General features: G+C 63.9%; 1 protein-coding gene across 1 annotated transcript in view; it reads left to right on the top strand.

The window, feature by feature from the left end:
• Tspear (thrombospondin type laminin G domain and EAR repeats) overlaps window positions 1–25,083 on the top strand; it is a 157,745-nt gene extending 132,662 nt beyond the window's left edge. The window contains exons 3-12 of the mRNA XM_077795553.1: window positions 2,968–3,206; window positions 5,656–5,746; window positions 6,410–6,557; window positions 7,600–7,731; window positions 8,595–8,821; window positions 10,262–10,448; window positions 11,465–11,694; window positions 20,784–20,971; window positions 22,251–22,352; window positions 24,930–25,083. Of these exons, the coding sequence (XP_077651679.1) occupies window positions 2,968–3,206; window positions 5,656–5,746; window positions 6,410–6,557; window positions 7,600–7,731; window positions 8,595–8,821; window positions 10,262–10,448; window positions 11,465–11,694; window positions 20,784–20,971; window positions 22,251–22,352; window positions 24,930–25,083 (1,698 nt within the window). The remainder of the gene's footprint in view (window positions 1–2,967; window positions 3,207–5,655; window positions 5,747–6,409; window positions 6,558–7,599; window positions 7,732–8,594; window positions 8,822–10,261; window positions 10,449–11,464; window positions 11,695–20,783; window positions 20,972–22,250; window positions 22,353–24,929) is intronic.
• Window positions 25,084–26,334: the final 1,251 nt, after the last annotated feature.

Raw genomic sequence — 26,334 nt, 5'->3', positions numbered from 1 at the left:
TTTCAGAGTTCTGAGGTCACCACTGCGGAAGGCACTGTCCTTGCTTTCCTGCTGAATGCACATAAGGCAATCTGCCCTCCGAAGGGTCACATGCACGCAGTTCAGTTCCCGGGCATTGATTTCGTCAGCACCAGAACGGGGCATCAGCACCACCCACCTCCCAAGCTTTTCTTCTGGCAAAACCCAACCCTTATCCCACTTTACATGCTGGCTCCTGCTTCCTGCTTCCCATCTCCATGAGCCGGGCCCCTCAAGGTGCCTCATGCAAATGGAGCTCCTGACACCTGTCCTGTGCCTGGCTTCTGTCGCTCAGCAGGAATCCTCAGGACGCCTCCCAGTGCAGCTTGTCAGAATCCCCTCTAGTCTAAGGCACTTGTCACGCCACCGCCACAGTGGGCTCTTCACTCACCTGCGGCCTCACTGCCCTTATGGCCACTGTGAATACTGCCGCCACAAACGTGGGTATAGGACACCTGTATCAACTCTTCAGAGTACTGCTGGGTGGGACAGCAGTGCTGCCAGACATCTGAGGACCCCGTAGGCTGCTCTCCGCCTAGCACTGTGTTCTCACCAGCAGGCTAGAGGGTTCCAGTGTCCCCACCTCCTCACCAACAGGAGCTGTATTTTGATAGTAGTATCCTAATGCCCAGGAGGCATACTTTGGTTTTATCTCACCCAGTAATCCTGGCTGAGGCCCTGCACTGGTCATCAGTCCCACCCCTCTCCCTGGTCCCACCGTCCTCTCATAGGCCCCACCCTTCCTCTCTGTCCTGCCCTCCTCCCCCAGGCCCCACCCCTTCCTCCTCCCAGGTCCTGCCCTCCCAGGTCCTGCCCTCTCCCACAAGCCCCACCCCTCCCCATTCTGCCCTCCTCCCACAGGCCCCGCCCCTCAGCCCTGGTCTTGCCCTCCTCCCACAGGCCCATCCCCTCCCCATCCTGCCCTCCTCACAGCCCGCCCCTCAGCCCTGGTCTTGCCTCCTCCCACAGGCCCGTCACTCCACCCTGGTCCCGCCCTCTTCTCATAGGCCCCACCCTTCCTCTCTGTCCTGCCCTCCTCCCACAGGCCCCGCCCCTCCACCCTGGTCCCGCCCTCCTCCCCCGGCCCCACCCCTTCCTCCTCCCAGTCCTGCCCTCCCAGGTCCTGCCCTCCTCCCACAAGCCCCCCACCCTCCCCCATTCTGCCCTCCTCCCACAGGCCCTGCCCCTCAGCCCTGGTCTTGCCCTCCTCCCACAGGCCCCGTCACTCCACCCTGGTCCCGCCCTCTTCTCATAGGCCCCACCCTTCCTCTCTGTCCTGCCCTCCTCACACAGGCCCCGCCCCCTCCACCCTGGTCCCGCTCTCCTCCCCAGGTCCTACCCCTTCCTCCTCCCTCCCCTCCTCCCCCAGGTCCTACCCCTTCCTCCTCCCTCCCCTCCTCCCACAGGTCCTACCCCCTTCCTCCTCCCTCCCCTCCTCCCACAGGTCCTACCCCTTCCTCCTCCCTCCCCTCCTCCCACAGGCCCCGCCCCTCCACCCTGGTCCCTCCCTCCTCTCATAGGCCTTACCCTTCTTCTCTGTCCTGCCCTCCACCCACAGGCCCTGCCCCTCCACCCTGGTCCCGCCCTCCTCCCACAGGCCCTACCCCTTCCTCCTCCCTCCCCTCCTCCCACAGGCCCTACCCCTTCCTCCTCCCTCCCCTCCTCCCACAGGCCCTACCCCTTCCTCCTCTCTCCCCTCCTCCCACAGGCCCCACCCTCAGTCCTGGTCTTACCCTCCTCCCACAGGCCCTACCCCTTCCTCCTCCCTCCCCTCCTCCCACAGGCCCCGCCCCTCCACCCTGGTCCCGCCCTCCTCTCATAGACCCCACCCTTCCTCTCTGTCCTGCCCTCCACCCACAGGCCCTGCCCCTCCACCCTGGTCCGGCCCTCCTCCCACAGGCCCTACCCTTCCTCATCCCTCCCCTCCTCCCACAGGCCCCGCCCCTCCACCCTGGTCCCGCCCTCCTCTCATAGACCTCACCCTTCCTCTCTGTCCTGCCCTCCTCCCACAGGCCCTACCCCTTCCTCCCTCCCTCCCCTCCTCCCACAGGCCCTACCCTTCCTCCTCCCTCCCCTCCTCCCACAGGCCCTACCCCTTCCTCCTCTCTCCCCTCCTCCCACAGGCCCCACCCCTCAGTCCTGGTCTTACCCTCCTCCCACAAGCCCTACCCCTTCCCTCCTCCCTCCCCTCCTCCCACAGGCCCCGCCCTCCACCCTGGTCCCGCCCTCCTCTCATAGACCCCACCCTTCCTCTCTGTCCTGCCCTCCTCCCACAGGCCCCGCCCCTCCACCCTGGTCCTCCCTCCTCTCATAGGCCTTACCCTTCTTCTCTGTCCTGCCCTCCACCCACAGGCCCTGCCCCTCCACCCTGGTCCGGCCCCTCCTCCCACAAGCCCTACCCCTTCCTCCTCCCTCCCCTCCTCCCACAGGCCCCGCCCCTCCACCCTGGTCCCGCCCTCCTCTCATAGACCCCACCCTTCCTCTCTGTCCTGCCCTCCTCCCAAGGCCCCGCCCCTCCACCCTGGTCCCGCCCTCCTCTCATAGACCCCACCCTTCCTCTCTGTCCTGCCCTCCTCCCAAGGCCCCGCCCCTCCACCCTGGTCCCGCCCTCCTCTCATAGACCCCACCCTTCCTCTCTGTCCTGCCCTCCTCCAAGGCCCCGCCCCTCCACCCTGGTCCCCGCCCTCCTCTCATAGACCTCACCCTTCCTCTCTGTCCTGCCCTCCTCTTAAGGGCCTGCCCCCTTTGTCCATGTCCTGCCCTCTGGCCCACGAGCCCCTCTGCCAGCATCTGCCTCTCCAGCCTTGCCTCTCCCTTCCATGCTCTGCCCCTCCCCTCCCCACCCCTCCTATCTGCCAGCCGTCCCTCTGGTCCTGCCCTCTCCCCACTAGCCCTACCCCTCACCCGCAAGCCCACCCCCAGCCCTGCCCCTTGCACCTCTCTCTGCAGAAGAACGAGTACCTTCTCACGGTGGTGGCGGAGGAGAGGGATGTGCTCCTGCTCGGCCTGCGGTACTCGTCCACCCATCTGCACTTCCTGTTCCTCAGCGAGGACACGGCCGGCGCCTGGCAGACCCGCGTGTCCTTCCGCAGCGCCAGCCTCATGGACAGCCAGTGGCACACGCTGGTCTTGGCAGTATCTGCAGGATCCTTTTCCCTCATCGTGGACTGCGGCCTCCCGGTGGACATGTAGGTAGCAGGACATGGGGTTTGCCCGGGTTCTCACTGTGTGCTGTGCCTGACCAGCCCATCCCAGTGGCCGCCTGGCTGCACCTTGCACTGTGCTGAGGGCCTGGGCCCAGGAGCAAGCCCACTCCTACCCCTGCCCAGTGGACCTGGCTGGTCCCTAGTCAGGCCAGCTTGTGAGGAATGCTGTTAGGAGCTGTCCCCTCAGCAGGTCACCACTGAGAGGCTTTTGGCCAGGGCTGTCACTATGGCTGACCTCTAAAGGGCCACAGCAGGTGGGGGCCAGGGAGACTGGACAGAGGAGAGCTGGGGCCGGCTCTGCTGGGCAGGCAGGAAAGGATAGCTAGCTAATGCAGGGAGGCTGTGGGCCTGGGGGGTAGGATGTGCACCCAGCATCCAGGATACATGCTGTATGGTGTGAACCCGTGTTTTCACCTTAAACCACAAAACTCACTGCTCGGCAGAGAACCAGGGGCTTAAAACCAGGTAGAGATCATCACACACATGTGGCTCTCCTCTTTCTGGACCTAGCTGAGGGTCACAGGCAGGGGAATGTGCCGAGTGTCCTGACATTATTGAGGTGGCCGAGGAAGTCAGGAGCTCAGCACCAGGCCCCGCCTGGCCTCTGGCTTAAATATGGCACCTTCCTCGTCCAGGATGAGGGAGTGGCTCACAGAACCCCAGGCAAACGTGCTACAGTGTCCACCGCAGCTTTGCATATGACCAGGGCATTTGGCAGCCTGACCATTTCTCTCCCTTGGCCACTGTGACCTGATGGTAGCACACTGGCCTGGGAGCACCCGTCCCCAGGCTCTGCCAGCTGATGTGACCTGTGACACCCTCACCAGCCATAGCTGCAGAGGGACTGGCAGTCTAACTTCAGATGATCCCATGTATATTAAATCTGTACTCTCTTCCTCCGTTTTGTTATTATGGAATTTACTTCGTAGTAAGAAGAACCTGTGACCTTTTCAGGTGTAGTTTTAACACAGCTTACCTCCCACCTTCCCCCAAAATTCATTTGGGCTCTTAGTAGGACAATGACATCTTGGGTCTCCAAGAGCCAAGAAGCCCATTCCCTGGTCACTCTCAGGCAGCCAGGGCCTTACAGAGAGACCCTGCACGGCCTAGGTGGACCTGGACCAGCACTGGCTCCCCCGGCAGAAGAAAGCTGGCTTGGCTAGACGGGAGCCTCACCTGCCCTCTGGGTCTGCCCAGCACCTGGGAGCGAGGGGACACCCTGAGGCACCCCTGAAGGTGCAGCAGAAGGGTTCAGGGCCAAGCCAGCGAGAGGCACTTCCCCAGAGGGGCCTCAGGCAGACTCTTGCTGGGGACTCTAGGAAGGGACTCAAAGCCTGAGCCTGTTTTCCCAGGAGTGGCCAGGAGCCAGTGGGGACCCTGCAGGCTGAGGCCTGGTGGGCAGCTCCTGTGCTGCATCCTCACCGCTCCTGTCCCTCCTGGCTCATCAGGCCCTGGAGGCCTGCCGCCCATCGAGCAGCAAGAACAGCTGTGAAGAAGGGTGCAGGAGGCCTGGCCAGGGCAGTGGGGCTGCAGGGTGGGGTGCCTGTGGCCATGGAAGACTTGAGCCTTCAGGCTGCACGAGCCCCACAGGCCACCACCGAGTGCCAGGCGCAGGGTCCCAGGGCCTGCGGAGGCTGGGCTGTGCGCTGAGAACGGGCTTCTGGGGCAGCAAGCCAGAGCTGGCCTCACCCCCCAGCTGCAGCTCCATGGCTACAACCAGAGGGGCAGGTGCTTCGAGAGGACAGTGGACCACAGCTGTGAGCCCTGAGGACGCCCCTGCTTTCCCACCATGGGCTCTGGCCACACTGTCCCCTCCACTGGGTGCCCACCTTCCTGCCTCCCCGAGTTCAGCCCTGGCTCCCCAGGAAGTGATTCCAAGCCTGTGCATGGGTGACATGCTCTGGGGAGTGTGGGTGGGCTGGGGACCCAGTGCAGTAGAAGCCACTGGAAGTTCACCCTGGGCATCTCTTCTCCATGAGCTTCGTGGGAGACCCTTGTCCCCAAATTCTGTCACCTGGCGCCTGTGAGTGCCTTCTGTGGAAGCAGGACTTCTAGTCACGTCTCCATGAGGTGGTCCTGGGTCTGGGCGGCTCTTACGGGGAGACAGAGATGCAGGGAAGAGATAGCGAAGGAGGGAGACAAACTGGAGAGACGCAGCCACCAGCCAAGGAGCCCAGGGCCACCGGGGCTGGAGGGGGAGGGCAGTCCTCCTCGGAAGCATGGAGAAAGCGCAACCTGCAACAGCTGGACCTCGGTCTCCGGCCCCCAGACCGAGGGCCACATTTCTGGGCATCAAGCTGCCGCCCGTGGCCCTTGTCATGGCACCGGGGACGGTGATGCTCCTCTCACCCGGGCTCACCTTTCCTTCTGTAAACACACGGAGGACGTCCTGCGCTTCTCCAGCCCTGAGACCGTCTTCTGATGCTTGCAGAATGGCTGACGTGCCCTTCCCGGCCACCCTTTCAGTGCGAGGGGCCCGGGTCTTTGTTGGCAGCCGGAGGAGGACCAAAGGCTTGTTCACGGTGAGTGCGGAGGGCTGCCTCCCCCCAGGGCTCAGGGGCTGTCCCACGTCTGTGCTGTGAGGCTGTGACTAGAAGATTGTCCTCTGCCCTGATGGAGCAGGGTCCGAGGTGTGGTGAGGCACCTGGGCCCTCCTGCCGCCCACAGCCCCTCTGCTCTGATAAGGTGCCGCCACGTGCCCCCTGCGCCTCCCCGTGCTGTCTGGGGGCCTCATTCCTCCAGAGCCGTGTCCACAGCATCTGGAAGCCTGCCTGGCGCATGGCAGGTGCTCTGTGAAAGTCTACCCGTGGGTGCTGGGACGGGTGGATGAGTGGAGGGACAGGCCAGATGGGCAGGTGGACAGATAGACAGATGGCTGGACGCATGCTGGGTGGATGGATGGATAGATGAATGTGGGCAGTTGGGTGGGGACACAGGAATGGAGGGAGGGATGGACAGAAGGATGGGCAGTATAGCCTGGTCACTCCAAGTCAGCCCATGTGGAAAGCCCTCCCTGGGTCAGCCACCTGAGAAGGTGCAGGTCACCACTGCTCCTGTGACAGACGTGCCCGCCCTCCTCCCGACTCTGCAGGCTAGACTCCCCGCAGCCCGCGCCTCCATGGGCCTGACGGGCAAAGCCTGGCGCCCTGCCCGAGCACCTGAGCCAGCTGCCCCCCTCTCTGCAGGGCCTGGTGAGGCAGCTGGTCCTGCTGCCGGGCTCGGATGCCACCCTGAGGCTGTGTCCCAGTAGGAATGCCCAGCTGGCCGAGCTGTCCATCCCACGGGTGCTGCAGGGGAAGCCGGGTGATAACGAGGTGCTAAAATACCCCTATGGTGAGTAGCGAGGCCAGTGCCCCCACCCCACGGGAGACACCCCAGAGCCTCGGCACCGAGTTGGGGGCTCCCAGCGCAGCCTTTCCCAGTTCTCACTTCTCCATGGCAGGAGGGTAGCTGTCAGGTTGGCAGAGAGAGCACTCAGGCCCCTGCCCCAGGCTCACCAGACAGGCCAGCACGTCTCCCTCCTCTCCAGGGCCCCTGCCTGGACAGACCATCGCCCCTCCTGGGGACCCCCCAGCCGACGGCAGACTCTGCTCCTGGGAGAAGGGCTTCCCCCTGCAGAGCCCTGAGCCACGCTGGAGCTGGTTCCCACCCCTCTGTCCAGCAGCCGCCCCCAGCCCCGCCCCGCCAGGACCCCGCTCTTGAGGGGCACCTTGTTTTCATGAGCCCAGCCGGGCGTCTCCTGGGTGTGCCCCCTCAGGTGGACTGGCATCATCTGATGTCGAGTTGAAAGCTGGCCTGTTCATTAGAATCTCGCTCTGCCAGGTCCCCAAGGTGCTGTGGGAGGAAGGTGGGGTGGGGCAGCCTGGCCCCGAGGCTCAGGGTTCACCAGGCAGGGAGCCGCACCCAGCAAGTCCTGGGAGCCACCACGCCCAGCTGCCGCAGGGACATCCACGGAAGCTGCGAGGCAGCTGGATGAGCTTGGCCCTAGCCAGGTGTGGTCAGCGGCGTGGTGAGGTCAAATGCTGAGCCAAGCTGCGCTGTAGTCAGCTGACTGGAGCCCAGGGAGGCAACCGGAGGGCAGACAAACCAGTGCCGGTTACCTAGGGCTCCCAGAGGGCATGGGCAAAGGGACAGAGAGCCCAGCCTTGGGTGGACAGAGGGCAGGTCCGCTGGTGGCACGGGGAGCGTCGCAGTGTCCTGCCATGCAGGAAGCCTGGGGTGCACCTCCGTGCTGGGGAGCCCACCTGTGATGTGGCCGCAAGACGTCCAGGAGCCCCTTCAGCCAGGTGCAGAGGCGGGGCAGGACCCCCTGGTGGCCCTGCATCCTCTTGAGGGAGCCTGTGCACGGACCTGCCTCCTCCTGGTTCCCCCTCAGAGGCAGACATGAAGGTGACGCTGGGGTCCCGGCCACCGTGCACCAAGGCACAGGATGCGACGTTCTGGTTTGACGCTGCCAGGAAGGAGCTGCACCTGTGTGCCAGCAGCCAGTGGGTCTCTGTGTTGGCAGGTGAGGCCGGGCCGGGGACTCGGGTGTCCCTGTCCCACGGTGCCCTGCGCATGCAGGGGTCTCCAGAAGGAGGTGACCAGGGAGGGAGGAAGTGAAGGGTGAGCACCTGGACCAGGCTGGGACACCTGGGAGCAAGTGAGTGGAGGGGACCTAGGAATGACCCTGGGAGCAGGTGGCAGCAGGACTCCCAGGCAGACCAGGGCAGGCCCTCCCTGAGGCCAAGCGTGCCCACCTGGGCTGTCCTCAGAGCCCACCTTGCTCAGGATAGGACACTGACCCCCTCAAGGAGCTTCCAGCCACACATCCTGGGGTGACACATGGGCCAGCGGGGCTGGACACCTCTCTTTCCAAACAGAAAGAGGGCATAGGAGGCGAGCACAGGGCCTCTGTGACCCTGGCCTCTGGGCATCCTGGCCCTCGCCTTCCCTGTCCACTGGACCACAGGTAAGATGCAAGAGAGCCAAGCACCCAGAGGTGCTGTTTGGACGCGAGCCTTTGACAGGGAGGTGAGCGGAGGCCAGATGGTTGCTCCTGGTCGGGCTGCCGCAGGAAGTGGGAGCCGGTGTCCGCGAGGTGTGTGCGCCACGGACTCTACCTCTGACCTCTGGACCCAGGGCACAGCCTGTAGAGCAGGGGCCGGGGGCTACTGCAACAAGGACAGATGCATGCATTTCATCCTGTGGGTGTCCCGGCGCCCCTCAGGCCACAGCCCCCGTGGGAAGGAGCGGCCTCCCTCTGACAGGCCTTTCCCATGTCACGCCTTCATGACAACCAACGCCCTGGGCCAAGACCCGGGGCGTCCAGTGGACCGTCCAGCTCCTGCTGCTGGTCCTGCTGACCTGGCACCATCCTCCTTCCACAAGCCAAAGCCAAGCTGGACTACGTGGAAGAGCACCAGCGCCTGCCCACCAACTCGGAGACGCTGGGCCTCGAGGTCTTCGGCATCCCCGGCGTGGGGCTCTTTGTGGCCGCGGCCAATCGGAAAGCCAAGTCCGCCGTCTACAAGTGGACGGATGGGAAGTTCGTCTCCTACCAGAACATCCCCACACACCAAGCCCAGTCCTGGCGGCACTTCACCATCGGGAGAGAGGCAAGTGCGCGCCCGGCCGCCCTCCCTGCAGCAGAGCAGCCTCAGCGTCCAGGCTCGGGGCTCCGAGCCTCTGCAGGGTGGCCTTGTTCAGTGGGGAAGGGCGCAGAGTCCCGCACTGGGCTGAGGTGTCTCCAGCTCCCCTTTGTCCTCTGGACCCAGGGCACAGCCTGTAGAGCAGGGGCCGGGGGCTGCTGCAGCAAGGGCAGATGCATGCATTTCATCCTGTGGGTGTGCTGGCACCCCTCAGGCCACAGCCCCCATGGGAAGGAGCGGCCTCCCTGCAGGACCAGCAGGACCAGCAGTGACAGGCCTTTCCCATGTCACGCCTTCATGACCACCGACGCCCTGGGCCAAGACCCGGGGTGTCCAGTTGGCCGTCAGCTCCTGAGCGGAAGGTGGCCGCTTCCCAGGCGCTGTCTGGCTCTGGGGATGGCCGTAGGCCGACTGAAAGCCCTGCCGAGGCACTTCCCCAGCCAGTCAGCGGCACTGTCACTGCAGAGGGAGAGGAGATCTGTGTTCTCACCCATAGACGTCGAGGACGCGTCAGGTCCAAATGGACAGTGAGGGCCAGGCCCAGGAGGCCGGGGGAGACCTCAGGGCAGGCAGCCCTTCCAGCCAGGCTGGACAGAGGGCAGGGTCTGGGCACAGTGGGCCTGAGGGCCTGGGTGCTGCCGTGGGTGCTACTCTTCCCAGCTCCTCACACCCCAGATGGCAGCTGGGCCCTCACCTGGACTCTGGGTCAGGCCGGACAGCACCCCTGGCCTCCTGCTGCTCACATCGCCCTGGGCCCAGCACATCCAAGGCCCAGGACAGTGAATGCATAACTAGCTCTGTTTTTCAATTGGTTGATGACATTTCAAAGGTTTTCAGTTTTTATGACAAAAGTTAATATTAAGGCTCACATCAGAGAACATTCAGACATCCAGAAAAATGGGGGAACACCTCGACCCGTCACCTGGGTAGAGACGCGTTTGTCTGTCCATCTGCCCCTGCGCACTGGAACAAGAGCTGCGCCCGCCTGCTGCCCTGCTGGGTCCCATGCCACACGAGGGAAGCCCAGGCAATGTGTGTCACGGCCAGCACCTGGCACACAGTCACACTGGACCCCTCCCGGGGGCAGGCCATCAGCACGCCCCCCACCCTTGCAGGTCGGGGACGGTGCTGTTGCACATGCAGTGCTTCCTGAATTGGGGGCTGGGTTGGTCTGTGGCCTTCAGATAGAGATAGACCTGCAAGTGATGGACGGAGGCATGGGCGTGTTGGAGGAGACTGAAGCGCTGGCCACGGGCTCCCTCCCCACGGCAGCCCTAACAGAGGTGGGCTCCGCCTCAGGCCCCCAGGCCTGCTCCCCTGGATGCGGGGTAGATGCCGTGAGCCAAGGCTTCGCAGCAGACCCCAGCAGCCGTCGGAGGGCGAGCTCACCTGGCTCATCTCTTGCAGATCTTCCTGGCCGTGGCTAACTTTGGACCGAATAAGAAGGGTCAAGAGGTCTCTGTCATTTACAAATGGAGCCACAGAAAGCTGAAGTTCACCCCATACCAGAGGATTGCCACCCACAGCGCCCGCGACTGGGAGGCCTTCCAGGTGGACGGGGAGCACTTCCTGGCAGTGGCTAACCACCGGGAAGGTAGGCCAGGGCTGACCCAGAATGAAGCCCTTCTGTGGCGGAGCATGGCCTCATGCAGGGCGCTCATTGAAAGAGGATGAGCCCGACCCGGCCTGGGCTCCACTACCTGGCTCGGCCATGTGCGGGAGGGTCTCCTGGGCACAGTGCTGCTCACCTGCCCAGGAGAGGAAGGGTCCTGCCTGGTCCCTGCCTGCAGAAGGCCCCATGAAATGCGGGGCTGTCTTCTGCCTTTCTCCCCTGGGGAGGGGTCGGCGGGTGCAGGAGAGCAGGTGGGATGCTGGACGGCAGGCCAGGGGCCGCCACGGGGTGTTGGCTGGTGGGCGGGGTCGCGGTCACAGGAGGGAGGGGATGTGGACGTTGTCAGTTGCCCTGGCCTACCTTCCCGGTGGTTAGCCACTGCCAGGAAGTGCTCCCCGTCCACCTGGGCGCAGACTGCATGCAGTCTGGGGGTGGGTGGCAGCGTGGCCCAGGAGGGGCCAGCTTGTGCCTGAGCGGCTGTTCCCAGTCCTGTAACTCCATGGGGGGCGGGCGAGCTCCAAGGTGACAGCCCACCCTACAGGGTACCACTGACCTGGGCCTCCCTGGGCTACACGCCTCAGCACTCACCTGGTCAGCCATCTCCAGACTGGGGAGGAGCCCCAGCTCCTGGGCGCAGAGGAGCCCAAGAGTCCAGTAGCCCGTGTCCCCTAGGGTGAGTGCTCCAGCAGGGCAGGCTGGGAACACCATGAGCGAGGGCTCTGGGCAGGGGCAGCGTGGTGTGGGAAGGTCTGACCTGTGGGACAGGCGCTGTCCCCAGGCCCTGGAGGCCACAGTGGGCAGTGGAGCCTTCTGGAGAGTTCCTTCTGGGAACAACAGCCGTGAAGGCCCGGGGGCTGGCACGGGGACCTGATGGGCCCAGCGGGTGGAGACAGGAGAGCAGAGGTGGCCGTCCGTGCCCTGGCCAGAGCAGAGGGGTGCAGGGGCCTGGGCAGGTTTACGGGGAGTCCTCTGCTCCCCAATGCTGACCCTGGTTCCAGGTGACAACCACAACATTGACAGCGTCATCTATAAGTGGAACCCCAGCACCCGGCTCTTCGAGGCCAACCAGACCATCGCCACGTCCGGAGCCTATGACTGGGAGTTCTTCACCGTGGGGCCCTACTCCTTCCTGGTGGTGGCCAACACCTTCAACGGCACCTCCACCAAGGTGCACTCGCACCTGTACATCTGGCTGGTTGGCTCCTTCCGGCTCTTCCAGTCCTTCCTGGTGAGCACCGTCAGCCTCCAGCGCTTGCCTGTCCACCACCAAGTCCCATCAGCAGCATGTGCCTGTTGGACCCCGGTGACGGGAGGGAGGGGCCCGAAGGGCCCACTGGTATGGCCCAGTGACGGCCACACCAGCATGGCCCTGGACCCTCAGTCCTTGGACCCAGTGCCTCCCCTGCTGGACCGGCTCCTCCCCAGCTAAGGAGCCCCTGCCCGCGTTGCCCTGTGTGGGGTCTCTGTGGCAGAGCAGTGCAGGCACTCACTGGAGCCCCTCCCTGCCCTCCTGCCCAGGTCTGGTTCCTGTCTCCAGCCCAGGGGCAGCCGGGCAGCTTGCTCTGACCTGGCGGCATGGGGACGGGGTGGGGCGGACGTGTTGCTTTTAGATCAGGTTGTCCCTTGGTGGCTCCTGTCCCTATGGGCTGGCAAGACCTCAGTGTGGAGCAGCAGCAAGCACTTGGCCAAGGCGGGAGGGGTCCTTCTCAGCGGCCCAGGAGGCAGCCGCGGCAGTGGAGGGCCGTGCTCGCTGGGACAAGTGGGACTGCCCAGGTGGAGGCAGACATGCTGGGCAGAGGGTGGTGACCATTAACATCAGGCTGCGTCTGAGCGGTGGCAGTGGGTAAGGGCAAAAATGTCCCCGCAGAATCCTGGCTATGTTCCCAGAGGAGGGCAGGCCCAAGGGTAGGCGACGGTGCCTGAAAGAAGAGCAGGGCCAGGCAGGACAGCAGTGCGCGTGAGAGCAGAACCGCCCCGGGCCTGAATGTGCTGAGCAGGGGAGGTGTGGCTCTGCAGGGACCTTTCTGGAAGGGCCCGAGAGCAGCTGGTGGCTGTGAGGAACTGTGCCTGCAGAGCTGGCGGGCCTCGGGCTCAGGGCAGGCATTCCCGGACTCTGTGGGTACCTTCAAAGGAAGCCGGGGCACCCGGGTCCTGCCGCCCAGGGCCGGGCGAGCGGGAGGCTGTCCATCAGCCTGGGAGGCAGTTGGAGGGCGCACAGGTCAGCTCCTGGCTCCAGCCCCTGGGCATGCACCAGGAATTCTGGGACCTGCCTCCAGGTGGGGGAGGTCCACCACCTGGGACCAACGGAGGAGCCAGCTCTGCTGGGAGATCCAGCCTCCGCTGCTGGCCTCTGCTGCCGCCTGAACAGGTCACTGGCCCTGGCCTAGGGTTTCCTCAGCCCATTTCTCGAGGTTACAGCGGTGAATCGGGTGGGGCAACTCGTAAGCAAGGGGTTTAATCGGCACACGGTTTTGGAGGTTGAAGTCCATGAGCACAGGGCCTGCCCCTGCCAGGCCCCTGGCCAGGCCCTCGGGTGGAAAGCAGAAGGCAGGCGGTGCGTGCAGGACAAAGCGTCCACAGGACCTGTGACCACAGCAGTGGGGAAGCGGTGGTCCAGAGTGGAGCAGGACAGGGTGGGGACAGCAGGGCGTGCTAGCCAAGACCCAGCACTGTGGCCTGGACGGCTGCTGAGAGTGTGGATCAGGGTGAAGGGGCTGAGGCCAGCAGAGGCGGTCGGCCAGGAGCAGGAGGAGCCCCCAAGGGCCGGAGCTGCACCGCAGGGAGGTACTGGAGGCGCCTGGGCTTGCTGGAAAAGCCCCCGGAGGGCACAGGGCCAGAAAGACAGAAAGGGGTTGAGATCCTGGCCTGGACTCGGCTCCCCTTCCTCACTACCCAAGCCCCCAGGGAGGGCAGGAGAGCACACGCGTCATCGTGCACCTGCTCACACACTGGAGTGCGCATGCCCACGCGTCGGGGCTCCCCCAGCCTGGTGCTGCTGAGCGGGGACACTCCCTCTCGCCAGATCCCCGCTCACTGCCTTCAGTGTCCCCATTTTACATCATGGACCCCACGTGACCGGGCGTGACCTGGGCATCCTCCGTTGTGCAGAGTGCTTGGGCCCCTCTCAGAGTCAGGTCCGGAGTGACGTCATCTCACAGGTGGGGCTCACACCTGCAGTTCTCCACATCAACCGTGAAACCCACAGCGAGACTGCAGAACCCAGAGGGAGCAGGCCCATGCCCGCCTGCCCCTTCAGCCACTGGAGGGGCCGCAGCACCCCATGATCAAAACCAGTGTGCTCTGCAGCCAGCACCCTGCCTGGACCTGCAAAGGACACGCAGAGGCCACTGAGCCTCACGTCCATGCAGGGCTCTGGCTGAGTGGACGTGCTGCGAACTCACGTCCTGCAGCTTACAGGCTCATCCCTTGGGCACTGTGGCCCAGAGCATGTGGGGTCATGGCAGGGACAGTGGCAGCCACCAGGTCAGCAGGCCCCGCTTGTCACTAACATGCCCTGGGGCTGCTGCATGATTCCCGAAGGCCAGGAGCATGGCTCCCCATGCACACATGCACGTGAGCACGCTGTGCACGCACACACAGGCACACACACAGTTGTGGTAGGGCAGAGGCAACATGGCAGAGTGCAGGGTGCAGCTTTGAGAACAGGCAGCCCTGCCCGACTCGGTGGTCAGGCAGGTGGGCTGGGAGCCAGCATGCTCCCCCAGTGGCCTGGGCCGTGTGCAGCCTCTCTGCATTCTGTCTGTACAGCAGGCGTGGTGGACTGACCAGGCTGGGAGGGCCTTGGGGGGGCCTTGGGGGGGCCTTGGGAGCTGTGGTGATGTGGGCAGGAGGGCTCTGTGAAGGCAGCAGCCACACCCCATAGCTCTGTCCTCACTGAGACAGGAGCTGGCAGTGGTCAGGCAGCTCGGGGAAGGTCCCAGGTTGGGGGGTCAGGGGTGGCAGGGGCCTCACACCCGCTGTGTCGACGGGCGCGGCCCCATCCTTACTTGTAAGAAGAGCCCTGGAAGCTGCCCGGGAGGAAGATCCTCTGCAGCCACGACTGGACAGCAGAGGGCCGGGACCTGACTCAGGGTCGCCCCATGGTCTCGTCCACCCTCCACATCCCATCAGGGCACCTGGGTCCACTTGAGTTCCAGATGAAACACTAGTAATTCTTTCCGTGAAAGTGTGTCCCGAGCTCCTCGCGGAAGACGTGCAGACCAGAGAGTTGCTCCCTGTTACCTCCCACTCCGCTCCCAGGGGAGTCTGTATTTGCTGACTCAGGCGCTGGCCCTCGCTGGGACCTGAGCCGCCTCTGAGCCCCGCTCGCTGGGCAGGCAGAAGCTCCATCCCCCAGGCAGAGGCTGTACCAGGTTCTCCAAGGATCTCGTGAGCCCTGGGGTGGACGCAGCCCGACCCACGGTGCCTCGCCCTCCCTCCTGGCCCCTGTGGGCCTCAGAGCCTCCGACACACAGCCGACCTCGCGGTCTCCCTCTCAGCAGCGTCCCGCCTTCCCCGTGCCCTTGGTGTCGAAGCCAGGCCCTCTCCTGGGCACCAGATGCCTCCCAGGCAGCCCACCCCTGCTTTGCTCGCCCCACGGGCCTGTGCCCTGGGCCCTGCATGTCCTGCTGTCCCTGCTGCCGGATGCCCTTCCCTGCCTCGCTGCCCAACGACGGCCTCTCCCTCCTCCACACATGCACGACTCTCCTGTGTCCCCGAGTCCAGGCAGTCTCCCATGTCCCCACGTGCAGGCCACCACTCTAGGCTCTTTGTGGGCAGAGAGGCCTCCTCACCCGTCCCTGAGGCTCTGCCCCTGGCCTGGCCCCAGCACCCATTGGGCACTCCTCAGGCCGCGCCAGGGGAGGCCGCTCAGGGCAAGAGAGCAGCCACCGCAGGGCTCGTCCCCTGGAACCCGCCCCAGACCTACCTCAGCACAGGCGAGCGGGAGCCAGCACCCCAGAAGGGAGACATGGGGACGTGTGTGTGAGTGTGCTTGAGTGTGCAGGTGTGCATGTGTGTGTCAAGCACCCATGTGCCTGTTTGTGCATGTCTCTGTGTGTGCATGTAGGCACAGGCACGTTACACACATGCACATGTGTGTCGGGGGCCGACCTGCGCCTACACGCAGGTGTGCACACACATGCCTGCACGTGGGTCACAAGCCTGCAGCTGTGTGCATCATCACACGTGTGCACGTGTGTGCAGGTGTGGGCACAGGGATGCACAGGTGCGTGTGCAGGGATGTGTGCAGCTGTGCACATGCGTGTGGCTGGGCTCCGGTGTGGTTCCCTCTGGCTTGCAGGGAGCCCAGGGCTGGGCGGTCTGTTCTGCTGCGTCAGACCTGGGCTGCCACTTGGGTGGCCTGGGGTGTTCCCAGCAGGTAGGATGCACTCACCCAGGAGGTATCTCTGTGGAGGGTTCAGTAACCACCAGGGGTCCTGGTCCCCTTGTCCTCGTCCTGGTGAGTCTCACTTGGTGCTTCCTCCCCCAGGGCCCAGCCGCAGGGGCTGGGGCACTGGCGCCCTCTACTGCCCATGCCTTTCTGTTCAACCCAGAGTTATCTTTTCCTAGGTGCCAAGTGATGCAGCCAGCCAGGCTGAGGGACAGGGGACCAGAGGACACTGGGCAGCACCATCTGGCTTTGTGGGTTGGAAAGGTTAACTGATTTGGGTGGATAACAGGGTAAAAGGACCTGGGGGTCAGAGAGGCATCCGTCTGCTGCAGGGCTCCTGAGCTGCTTTCCAGGGGCTGGGTGAGACCAGACGGCCTCAGCAGGAGGTTCTGGGCATGGGCTGGGGCCAGCGAGAGACAATGTGGCCTGTGGGAAGCACCGTCCCACAGACGACCCAACTGTCCCCAGCAGGGACTACCTGGGACAGCCCCATGACCTGACGCGTGCAGTGCAGTGTCCCCAGGGAAACAGCCAGACCCTGAGCCTGGAGAAGTAGTGGGTCTCCCACTGAGTGCTGTGGGCATCCCTCTTTACAGTGGGGATCCGGGGGCCTGGCCCTCATGACATGCTGGGGGAAGGGACGCCACCTAACATAGCTGTCCCCCTGCCCCACAGGGCACAGGGCACAAGCTCTCAGACATGGAGACAGGTTGCAGCCCTCAGCCCCCCGTGGCAGTTACAGAGCCAAGAAATGTGCCCCAAACCCTGACCTGAGATACCCCCCATGGGCATGCTTGTGCCTGGAAGCAGGCGCAGGGCACAGTTCTCGGGATCCGTCTCTCCCCTTCCAACTTTCTGGGCAGCTGGGAAACTTGAAAGTTCCCATTTGTGTCAGTCAGTCTGGCTTCCCGGAGAGACAACCCAGGAGTCTGTAGAGAGAAGAGGGGAGGTGGTGTAGGGTGGGCTCACACCATCCTGGAGGCTGGGAAGTCCCCCCATCTGCTGACTGTGAGCCCGAGGCCCAGGAGAGCCTGTGTGCAGCACAGTCCAAACCTGAGGCAGACCAGACAGCTGCTGTGAGAGTCCCCGTGCAAAGGCCCGAGGACCCAGAGGACTGGCACCGAGAGCAGGAGGTGGACGTCCAGCTCGGGCGGAGCGAATCTCCCCTCTGCCCTCTGTTCTGCCCTGCCCCGTGGGGCCAGAGGAAGCCACTCAGGTTGGCAGGGTCAGGTTTGCTCTCGGTCCACGTTCAAGGGCACTGGCAGGAAGTGTGCCAGCCCACCTGACAGACGGTCAGCACCACCCCCGGGGAACCACGGCGCCTGTCTGGGGACCTGCCACCCCCATCCGCCCTCCCCCATCCACTTGATCCTGGTGGGTGTGGGACCCTGACCACCCAGGCCTGGGGCCAGTTGAAATGGTGCCTCGTCCAGGCTGCAGCCTGGGCAGCGGTGGGGACATCAGGCAGAGCAGGGCCTGTCCTGGGAGGCCAGACCCGTGTCAGGAGCATCCTTTCCCCAGAACACGATGCAGTGTGGTCTGAGTGTCCAGCCTGATCATCCCAGCGGGTGTGCGTACCACGAACCCCCTGCGGCCCCTCTCCCCGCCCCGGCAGTCCTGCTGATCCTCCCTTCTGGAGGCTGCACTCGGTGTCCTCGCAGGGGTCCCGGGCGCCGCCCTGGGGACACGTTTCTGCTGGTGTGAGCACTGTGCCTGGGGCGCTGCCCAGCCTCCCCAGGCGGCTTCCGGTGCTCACCTCCAGGGAGCGGCCAGGCGCGTTCTCACCCAGCTCTCTGCGCCACGGTCCTTTCCTTGGAGCCCAGGAGTGGGGCTCGGGGTCAGAAGCCAGGTGTGTGGAGCAACCCCCTGGTACTCCACCGACACTGGGGAGAGCTGGCCGCTGCATCCTTCCCAGCGTTGGCCTCGCGGGCGGGCGGGTACTGGAGAGCCTGGGGCCAGCGGCACCTCCGTGTGCGCTTGGGCTGCACTTACCTGGTGACACCGATTCTGAGCAGATTTTTGTGTGCTGTCCCTCTGAGGTTTGTTGTCCCCACTTAACCCTCTCCTGCTTCTCCTTGATGACGGGGAGGGTTCCGTGTGTCTTGGAGACAGCCCTGTGCCACACGCGTGCTTTCCCGCCTGCCTTCTCTACCCCGTCTCGGTTTAGTGGCTACGATGTGGCTGTTTAACTCCTCACTGTTTTGAATCGTCACCATGCCACGTCATGAGCCGTGCAGCGCCTACCAGTGACATTTCCCCCTTCCACTGTGCTGTGTGTCCTCTGAGGTCGCAGGCGCCACACTGGCCAGACAGTCCCCTCGAGCAGCGAGGGCTTTCTCTTGCGCGCCAACGCCCCCGGTGCTCTCTCCCGCCTTTTCCAAGACTCCAGTCTCCACCTGGTGTCACTTTTCCTCAACACAGTGATTCCCTCAGTGTCCCTGCGGGTCAGGTCTGCTGCGGTCAGTCTGTCCCCTCATCTGAAAAGCTCTTGTCTCCCCATCTCTGAGGCTTATTCTCCTGGCTGCAGAATTCCAGGTCCTCACCTTATCCTCAGTCACCCTGACTACGTCTTCCTGCTGCCTCGGGCTCCAGAGTCCCTCGTGGGGAGCTGGTCCCCGGAGCTCTGTGTCCCTCGTGGGGAGCTGGTCCCCGGAGCTCTGCGTCCCCCGTGGGGAGCTGGTCCCTGGAGCTCTGTGTCCCTCGTGGGGAGCTGGTCCCCGGAGCTCTGCGTCCCCCGTGGGGAGCTGGTCCCTGGAGCTCTGTGTCCCTCGTGGGGAGCTGGTCCCCGGAGCTCCGCGTCCCCCGTGGGGAGCTGGTCCCTGGAGCTCTGTGTCCCTCGTGGGGAGCTGGTCCCCGGAGCTCCGCGTCCCCCGTGGGGAGCTGGTCCCTGGAGCTCTGTGTCCCTCCTGGGGAGCTGGTCCCCGGAGCTCTGCGTCCCTCGTGGGGAGCTGGTCCCTGGAGCTCTGTGTCCCTCGTGGGGAGCTGGTCCCTGGAGCTCTGCGTCCCTCGTGGGGAGCTGGTCCCCGGAGCTCTGTGTCCCTCGTGGGGAGCTGGTCCCTGGAGCTCTGCGTCCCTCGTGGGGAGCTGGTCCCCGGAGCTCTGTGTCCCTCGTGGGGAGCTGGTCCCCGGAGCTCTGCGTCCCTCGTGGGGAGCTGGTCCCTGGAGCTCTGTGTCCCTCGTGGGGAGCTGGTCCCTGGAGCTCCAGAGTCCCTCATGAGGTGCTGGGTGCCCTGGAGCTCTGCGTTCTGAGCGGGTGGCACAGGGCTTTTGTTTCCCTTCTGCTCAGGGTCCCTGCTCGGCCTCGTCCATCACTTTCTGTATTTTCTGTCCCTCTCCTGTCCCCCTCATTGGGTGACTCTGGCACTGCACACCACAGCGGGCCCCAGGCCTGGCCTTTCTCTCCTGCGCTGGTCAGTGCTCTGGACCATCTGTGATTGGCTCCCTCTCCGATCAGTTGTCAGGGCGGCGCTGGCCCTACAGGAGGTATGGGACTGCAGTGCCCAGTCCTCCCTCCGCAGGGCTTCCAGGGCCCTTCTCGGAGCCTCCGCAGCCCTGGGCGTTTCTTGTTCCCGCCACGTCCTCCCTGTGGGTTCTTGTCATGTCACTGTGACGTCGCTGGCCGGCTCCACGTTTGACTGAGGTCCCACGTTCTGTTGGATCCACGCTCTGCGCGTCAGGCCCGTCCCTCGTGTGCTGGGCCTGGTGACTGGGTGGTGTTTTCCTCCTCTCAGGAGTGACCGGCACCCTTCTGGCAGGACTCTCCCTTCCTGGTCGAGCACCTGGCCTCTGGGGGCTCGGCCCCAGGCCCGGCTTCCATGAGTTTGACTCGGTTCTGCTGCAGCCCAGGGTGGTCTTTGGTCCGGGCATGTCCTGCTCCTGGGCGGCAGCCCTTCCGTGGCTTCAGTGGGGATCCTGGCGTCTTCCAATCCTCTGTCTTCTGTGGTCAGGCCCCAGCGCCTCCTCCCGGGTCCAGGCAGCAGCTGACAGTGTGGCCTCCCCGCCGGGGCTCAGCCCTGGCTCCTGGGACTTTGTCACCTGCAGTTCGGGAGGTAGACGGGTTTGAGAGGCACTGAGGCCATCGGAGCTCTCTGCCTGTGCGTGTCCCCTGCTGGAGCGCCCTTCAGGCCCTCAGGTGCGGATCCCACACCAGGTGGTCAGAGGTGTGGTCCCACCTCTGCCTGCTGCGGTGCCCTCTGGATGCTGGGGACTGGGTGGGCTTCTTGGGGACACCGTGCAGTCTGCCCAGTCACCAGCGGGAGGGCCAGTGGACACAGGCCTCTCCACCAGGACCAGAAAGGGGGTCAAAGGGAAAAAGCCACCGTTTCAGTCTCGCGAAGACTGCACTTCCCGCCTCCCGGCCCCTGGCTCAGAGGCCCAGCCACACTCACCCTTCTGCCACGTTACTGCCCTCCCCACCCCTGTGCCACCCTTCTGGCCATGCCCGACAGGGCGCTGCCTGCTGTGCCTCTGGCCCTCCCTCTGAGGGCTCGGACCCTGGGGGGCTCCTCAGGCCCCCCCTCTCTGCACCACCTCTTATCCACACACCCTTCTCATGGGCCGCGTGGAACCGGCTCCGGCAAAGACCTGGCTCCCCCTCCCCCTCCCCCTCGAGGGGACAAGTGACGTGGGGGCAGCACAGAGACAGCGGGCTCTGTCTTAGGGTCAGCAGAATTCCATTCACATCCCCGACCGGGACAGGAAGCTCCGGGTGTCAGGAGGGACTAGAGGGATGGGAGCCCTGCCTGGGGAAGGGGGTGGGGGCCTCGGGGGGTGCACCTGCCCGGGGTCCATGCAGGAGTGGCCTCGAGGCTGCCACCTAGGGACACCTGCGAGTGGCACTGGGCATGGTGGGTGGCTTGCTGGGGTCTGTCTGGGCAGTGCCCAGGCTCACTGGCCCTGCTGTGCTGGCCGCTGCTCTGTGCTAGACCCTCGGGGCTGCCGACTGGGAAGTCTTCCGCATCGGGGACAGGCTCTTCCTCGCCGTCGCCAACAGCCACAGCTACGACGTGGGAATGCAGCTGCGCAACGATTCCTACACCATCAACTCCGTCATCTACGAGCTGAACGTCACTGCCCAGGCCTTTGTCAAGTTCCAGGACATCCCCACCTGCAGGTACTGGGCAGGCTCACCTGCACTCTGCTTGGGCACGCTGGCTGCAGCAGGCCACCATGCACGTTTGTGGTTTTGCCCTGTGCGGAGGAGCCCGGGGCAGGTCTGTGCCCCTCTGGGGAGGAGGTAGCGGTACCTCCATGAGGAGCCGTGGCTGGTCTGCTTGCCACAAGCAGGAGGCCCCAGGCCGCTGCAGTGGCTCCTGAAGCTGCCCCTCTAGCCAGGACAGCAGGTGCCCTCCCCCGTGTAGGCGCCCTGCCCAGCAACTTCAGGAGACAGAGGCTTGTTGAGGCAGGAGTGAGGCTGGCGGTGTGGACGGGGTCAGTGTGGCCACCTGGTGCTGGGCCCAGTCCAGCTGGCTCTGCAGGGCACTGAGGCCTGCGCAGTGCCCACTGCGGCCCCAGAGCTGAGCAGCTGTAGCCAGCCCAGGCTTGACCTGGGGAGGGACTTCTAAGTCTTGCTTGAAAATGTGGCTGAGTCTGCATCGTTCAGACCCCAGAACAGAGGGCTTCGTCCGTCACGTTTAAAACCAGAACCCGGCCAGTGTCGGCCCCAGAGGGAGCAGGGCCTCCCCAGCTTTCCTCAACGTTTGAGTCCTTCAGGGAACACTCTCAGGCCCCTCCTGAGGCCAGCCTGTCCACCCTGGAGACACAGCGAGAGCATTTAGGAAAGGGAATCCAGGACCCGCTCTTCGGAGGAAGACAAGCGGGGTGCCATGGGGTCCTGGGATCCAGCGCCAGCCACCAGCTCAGCGACCGTGCATCATGGTGGAAACACAGAGTGTGTGGAAGGGACACCCCAGGCCACTGACAGTGTCGCTCCCAGAAACGGGCAGGCAAAGAAGGACCCTCCCTTTATGCCCACCACCTTGGATCGTTGATTTACAAGGTGCACAATGTCACCTTACTGATGGCTCAAGTATTTCTTAATGAAAACAGAAAATGATCCCCAGAATAGAATAAGAACTAGTGGTGGCACCTGGTTCAGAGCCAGGAAGGAGCTGCCTGTGGCCTCCTGGGTCACCCTGGCTCCAGCAGCAGAGCAGGGCCCAGGAGCCACACCTCTGTGCCTGGAAGCCATGCTGTCCATCCAGGCCTCCTGCTGAGAGTGAGGTTCAGAGCCACGCACACCTTAGACACTTGGGGTGACGTTGAGAGTGAAGCCAGCGTGGGAAGGAGTGGCAGCAGGAATGGGTCAGGGGGCGAGGTGGTCACGCATGGCCATGCCAGGCGGCCTCGGCTCCGGGCACCCGGTCTCAGCCTCACCCCCACTGTCTCCGCAGTGCCCTGGACTGGGAGTTCTTCTCCGTGGGAGAAGATCACTTCCTGGTGGTTGCCAACTCCTTCGATGGAGAATCCTTCTCAGTGAACAGTATTATCTACAGGTAAGGGCCAGCCGAGGCCAGCCTCCTCCTCCCCACTCGCCTTCCCCTGCAGATGGCCACCAGCTCAGCAGGGCCAGGCCAAGAGAGTGTTTCCCAGGGCTCTGTCGGCCAGTGCCTCAGCTGGTGCTGGGCCGTGCCTGCTGGGAGCCGCCTGGGCCATGGCCCGATGCGGACTGACCGCTGGAGGTGCAGCCGGTGGGCTGCTGGTGGGAGTTCCTGGAGTCCAGCTTTCCTCCGGCAGACTCCGGGGCGGAACTGTTCCATGTTTTCTAGGTGTTTTCACTGATTTAAGTATAATGAGTGGGGACTGTGTCACTCCCAGATGCTTAGCAGTGTTTGTGACCATCACTGACCAAGTCATCAGGCCCAGCGTTTCTCTTAAGAGGACTAGGAGATAGGATCACATCAGGGAAGAAGGGCTCCTCTGCCCTCGGATTCTCAGGCTTCTGTGGCTTATTTGGTATTCTTAACTAGTAGAGCGTTCCAGAACGTTCCAGAACGGTCCTGTAGCAGCAGTAGTGGTCAGCAGCCCTGCCCCCACCTCTCAAGTTCACATGGGGCCTCATGGCCACAGGCCACCGATAGGATGCTACCTTGGGCAGGTCTGAGCCGCTGGCTCCTTGGGGTTGGTTCTGCTGCTCTGTTCACGTGACAGTGTACGAAGCAGAGCTCCCCGTGTCTCTGTGACTGGTGCCACTGGAGTGGGTGTCACCTGCGTCACCTTCCCTGGGTCCCAGGTGCTACATCTAAGCTTTCCTCGTCCAGAATAGGAAACGGGATGGGGCTGTGGTCTCCCTGGGGACTCCCCTTATCCAGTGAGTCTCGAGCACCACACACAGACGCACCGCTGCGGGCGCTGCACGGGGCCAGGGTCGTCTGAAGAACCCGCTTCTCTGTGTTTCATGAGGACCTTAAACTGCTCAGGTGGCTCCCAGGCCTGGCACCTTTCCAACGGTGTCCCAGAGACTCTCCAGGCTCCCTGTTATTGGCCTGTCCAGGGCTCCACCTCTCTCGAAATGGAGGTCATCTGTGTTTCACAGGGAAAAAAATCATCAGTTTTCTCAGAATTTCAAACTTACTGCAGTAGACTGTCCACACAATCAAGCGATTTGACAATGCATGTGGAAGAAAGAGTTTTTAGAGATGGCCAAGAAATTTCTGAAAAAGAACAGTGCAGGAGGGAACCACAGGGGTGAACAGGGTGGTCCTTGCTAAGAATGGACACCTGATGGTGGGCTGGGGGACTCCGGGGGCGCCTGCCTCCAGGCCTGAGCCCGCTGCATCCCTGCACCACCACATCAGTGAGGGAAGATGTAAAAAGGGGTGCGGAGGTCACAGTCCAGAGGGCCCACGGTTTGTCGTCCCTTAGTGTGACCTGTGTTCAGCAGAAGGAAGGGCACACTGTTCTGTTTGGTTTGGGTTCTGCAGATTGAACCCAGGGGCCTTAGCTGCTGAGCCACATCCCCAGCCCTTTTCTAAACTTTTTATTTAGAGACAGGGTCTCGCTGAGTTGCTTAGGGCCTGGCTGTTGCTGAGGCTGGCTTTGAACTCGTGATCCTTCTGCCTCAGCCTCCCGAGCTGCTGGGATGACAGGCGTGACCATGGCGCCCAGCCGGATGCATGGTTTAATAAAATGATTCTGTGTCATTCTCCATCCATCTGGCAGAAAACGAAGCTAACCCTCGTTCCTACCCACATACAAAAACAAATCTTAGGTGAATTAAACATCCAAGTGTAAAAATTCAGCCAGAAAATGTAAGGCTTGGCTCAGCCTCCAAGTGAGGGAAGGGGCGGCTGGCGGCCCACACACAGAGCTCCTGTGGGAGAGACCACCGGGGGCCAGGACGGAGCCGACCCGCAGACCTGGAGGAAGCGTGAGGAGAAAGGGTTAGACTCGGGGCCCAGGGAGGCTGTGAGCAGCGACCTCGGATGACGGGGACCTGCTCTCAGACGTGACCCTGTGCATTTACGGGAAGTGATCCAGGAAAACATGGAGACTGAAGCCACACGTGCCCTTGACCCAGGAGCCCGCCTGGGACGCCATCCTGCGGGACGAGGCCACCTGTGCACAGACACACCCCCGTGAGGGCCTTGCGGGGGCCTGCTCACGCCTGGGCGGGGGCTGCCTGGCCGGGGCTGCGGGCAGGGCTCCCAGGGCCTGGAGCTCGGGCGGTGCTGTGTGGGGTGTCTCGGGGCCTGCGGGGCAGCCCGCACCCCACTGCCAAGGTGACCCCACAGCTGCACCCCTTGGGGCCGCCAGGATTCCTGGCTGTCCTCCGCAGGTTTCAGGGTGCGTGGGGCAGGGTCCTGGGGGTAGGAGGGAGCTGTGGGACCCTCTAGGGGCCACGCCCCCTCTGGGCCTCAGTTTCCCACTTTCTCAAGATGAGAACCTCCCCCCCATCCCCACCCCTCCCGGGAGCCCTCCAGGTTCAGCAGGGGCGCGTCACCGCCACACGTGGCCGGGGAGGTGGGGACTAGAGCCCGTCTGGAGGCGAGCTGGTGACCGGGTGGTCAGGAGCGTGGGGCAGGAGGCTGCCGCCCACCCACACGGGCCAGGCTGACACGGTCCCCCCACAGGTGGCAGGGCTACGAGGGCTTTGTGGCCGTGCACAGCCTCCCCACCTTCGGCTGCAGGGACTGGGAGACCTTCGACACCTCGGCCGGCTCCTACCTCATCTACTCCAGCGCCAAGGAGCCCCTGTCCAGGGTCCTGCGGCTGAGGACCACCTGAAGGACGGCGTCCAGAGCAGGGTGGCCGGCGGGACGTGGCCCCTCTGTACCTCTCTGAGCAGGGCTCTCCACCCGGCAGGTGGCCCTGCAGAGCTGCATTCCTGGTGACCACGGCCATGTTCCAGATGACCAGGCATCCTTCAGGCTAAGGCCCAGGGCTGTCCCCTGGTGCTCCCAGCCTGGTCCAGCAGGGATTCTGCCATAAAGGAACAATTATACCAAGTTTTACCTCAGACACAGCAGGGCCCCTGTGCGTCCCTGGCCTCGGCCTCCCCCTGGTGCGTCCCTGGCCTCCGGACAGTCCCCCGTGCAGCCCTCGCGTGCATCGGGATGGACACCTATTTATTGTGTGTGATTGTGGAATATATTTATACGGCTCTTTACAAAAAGCAGGGCGGTGTCTCTGTGCTTCCTTCGGGGACCCGACTCTAGCAGTGGGGCCCAGGCACAGCCCTTGGTCACCAGAGCAGGCAGACTGCCCCTTCCCCAGGGAGCCCTGGCCCTGGCCCCGGTTTACCCACAAGGGCATCGGGCTCACTGAGCTCAGAATCCCGAGCCCACGCCGGCAGGTGTCCCTCCCATCCCCAGGCCCCCACCTGGAGACGGGAGAGCCTTCCTGGCTGCACCCCAGGCCACCACCCCCTTGTCCCCAGGGGCCAGTGTTCCGCAGATGGCCTCAGAGGCCTCCCTGGGCTAGGGCTGGCTCACTCCTTCCCACAGTAATGCCCCGACCCTCTTCCGGCCTGGAGACCTTCTACCTCCCTGGATGGCCGTGGAAGGGACGTAAGACCCACCCTGGAGCCGCGAGGAGGCCAGCAGGAGGGGGATTGCCACTGGGCAGGCCCCTGGGTTGGAGGTGCTCCAGCCAGACCTTGGAGGGTAGGCCCTGTGGCCCACAGGGTGGAGAGGCAGGTCCAGGGAGGGGGAAAGACGCAGCGCGCAGTCCAGGGAGGAGCGGCTCGGGCGTGCCAGGCCCGCCGTGTCCTCACCAGCCTGCCGAGAGCAGACACCCAGGGGCCCCTGCGACTGGTGACAGGGCTGTGAAGGGGTGCTCAGGGCCACGCTCCAGGGCCACGCGTCCGGATGGTCTTGGAATGAGGGGAGTTTGTTGGCTTGAATTTCCAGGCAGGTTCCTGGGTGTTTCTCTATTATCATTCTCTGAATCTGAACATTCTGGCATCTGTGAAGCCCTTCAATACGGAGACCTGACAGGAGAGACACCTGACAGATCAGAAAACGCACACGCTCGAGG

This window comes from Urocitellus parryii, chromosome 2 (genome assembly GCF_045843805.1).
Source record: "Urocitellus parryii isolate mUroPar1 chromosome 2, mUroPar1.hap1, whole genome shotgun sequence".
Lineage (NCBI taxonomy): Eukaryota > Metazoa > Chordata > Mammalia > Rodentia > Sciuridae > Urocitellus > Urocitellus parryii.
This window is presented reverse-complemented; position numbering and strand designations above follow the sequence as displayed.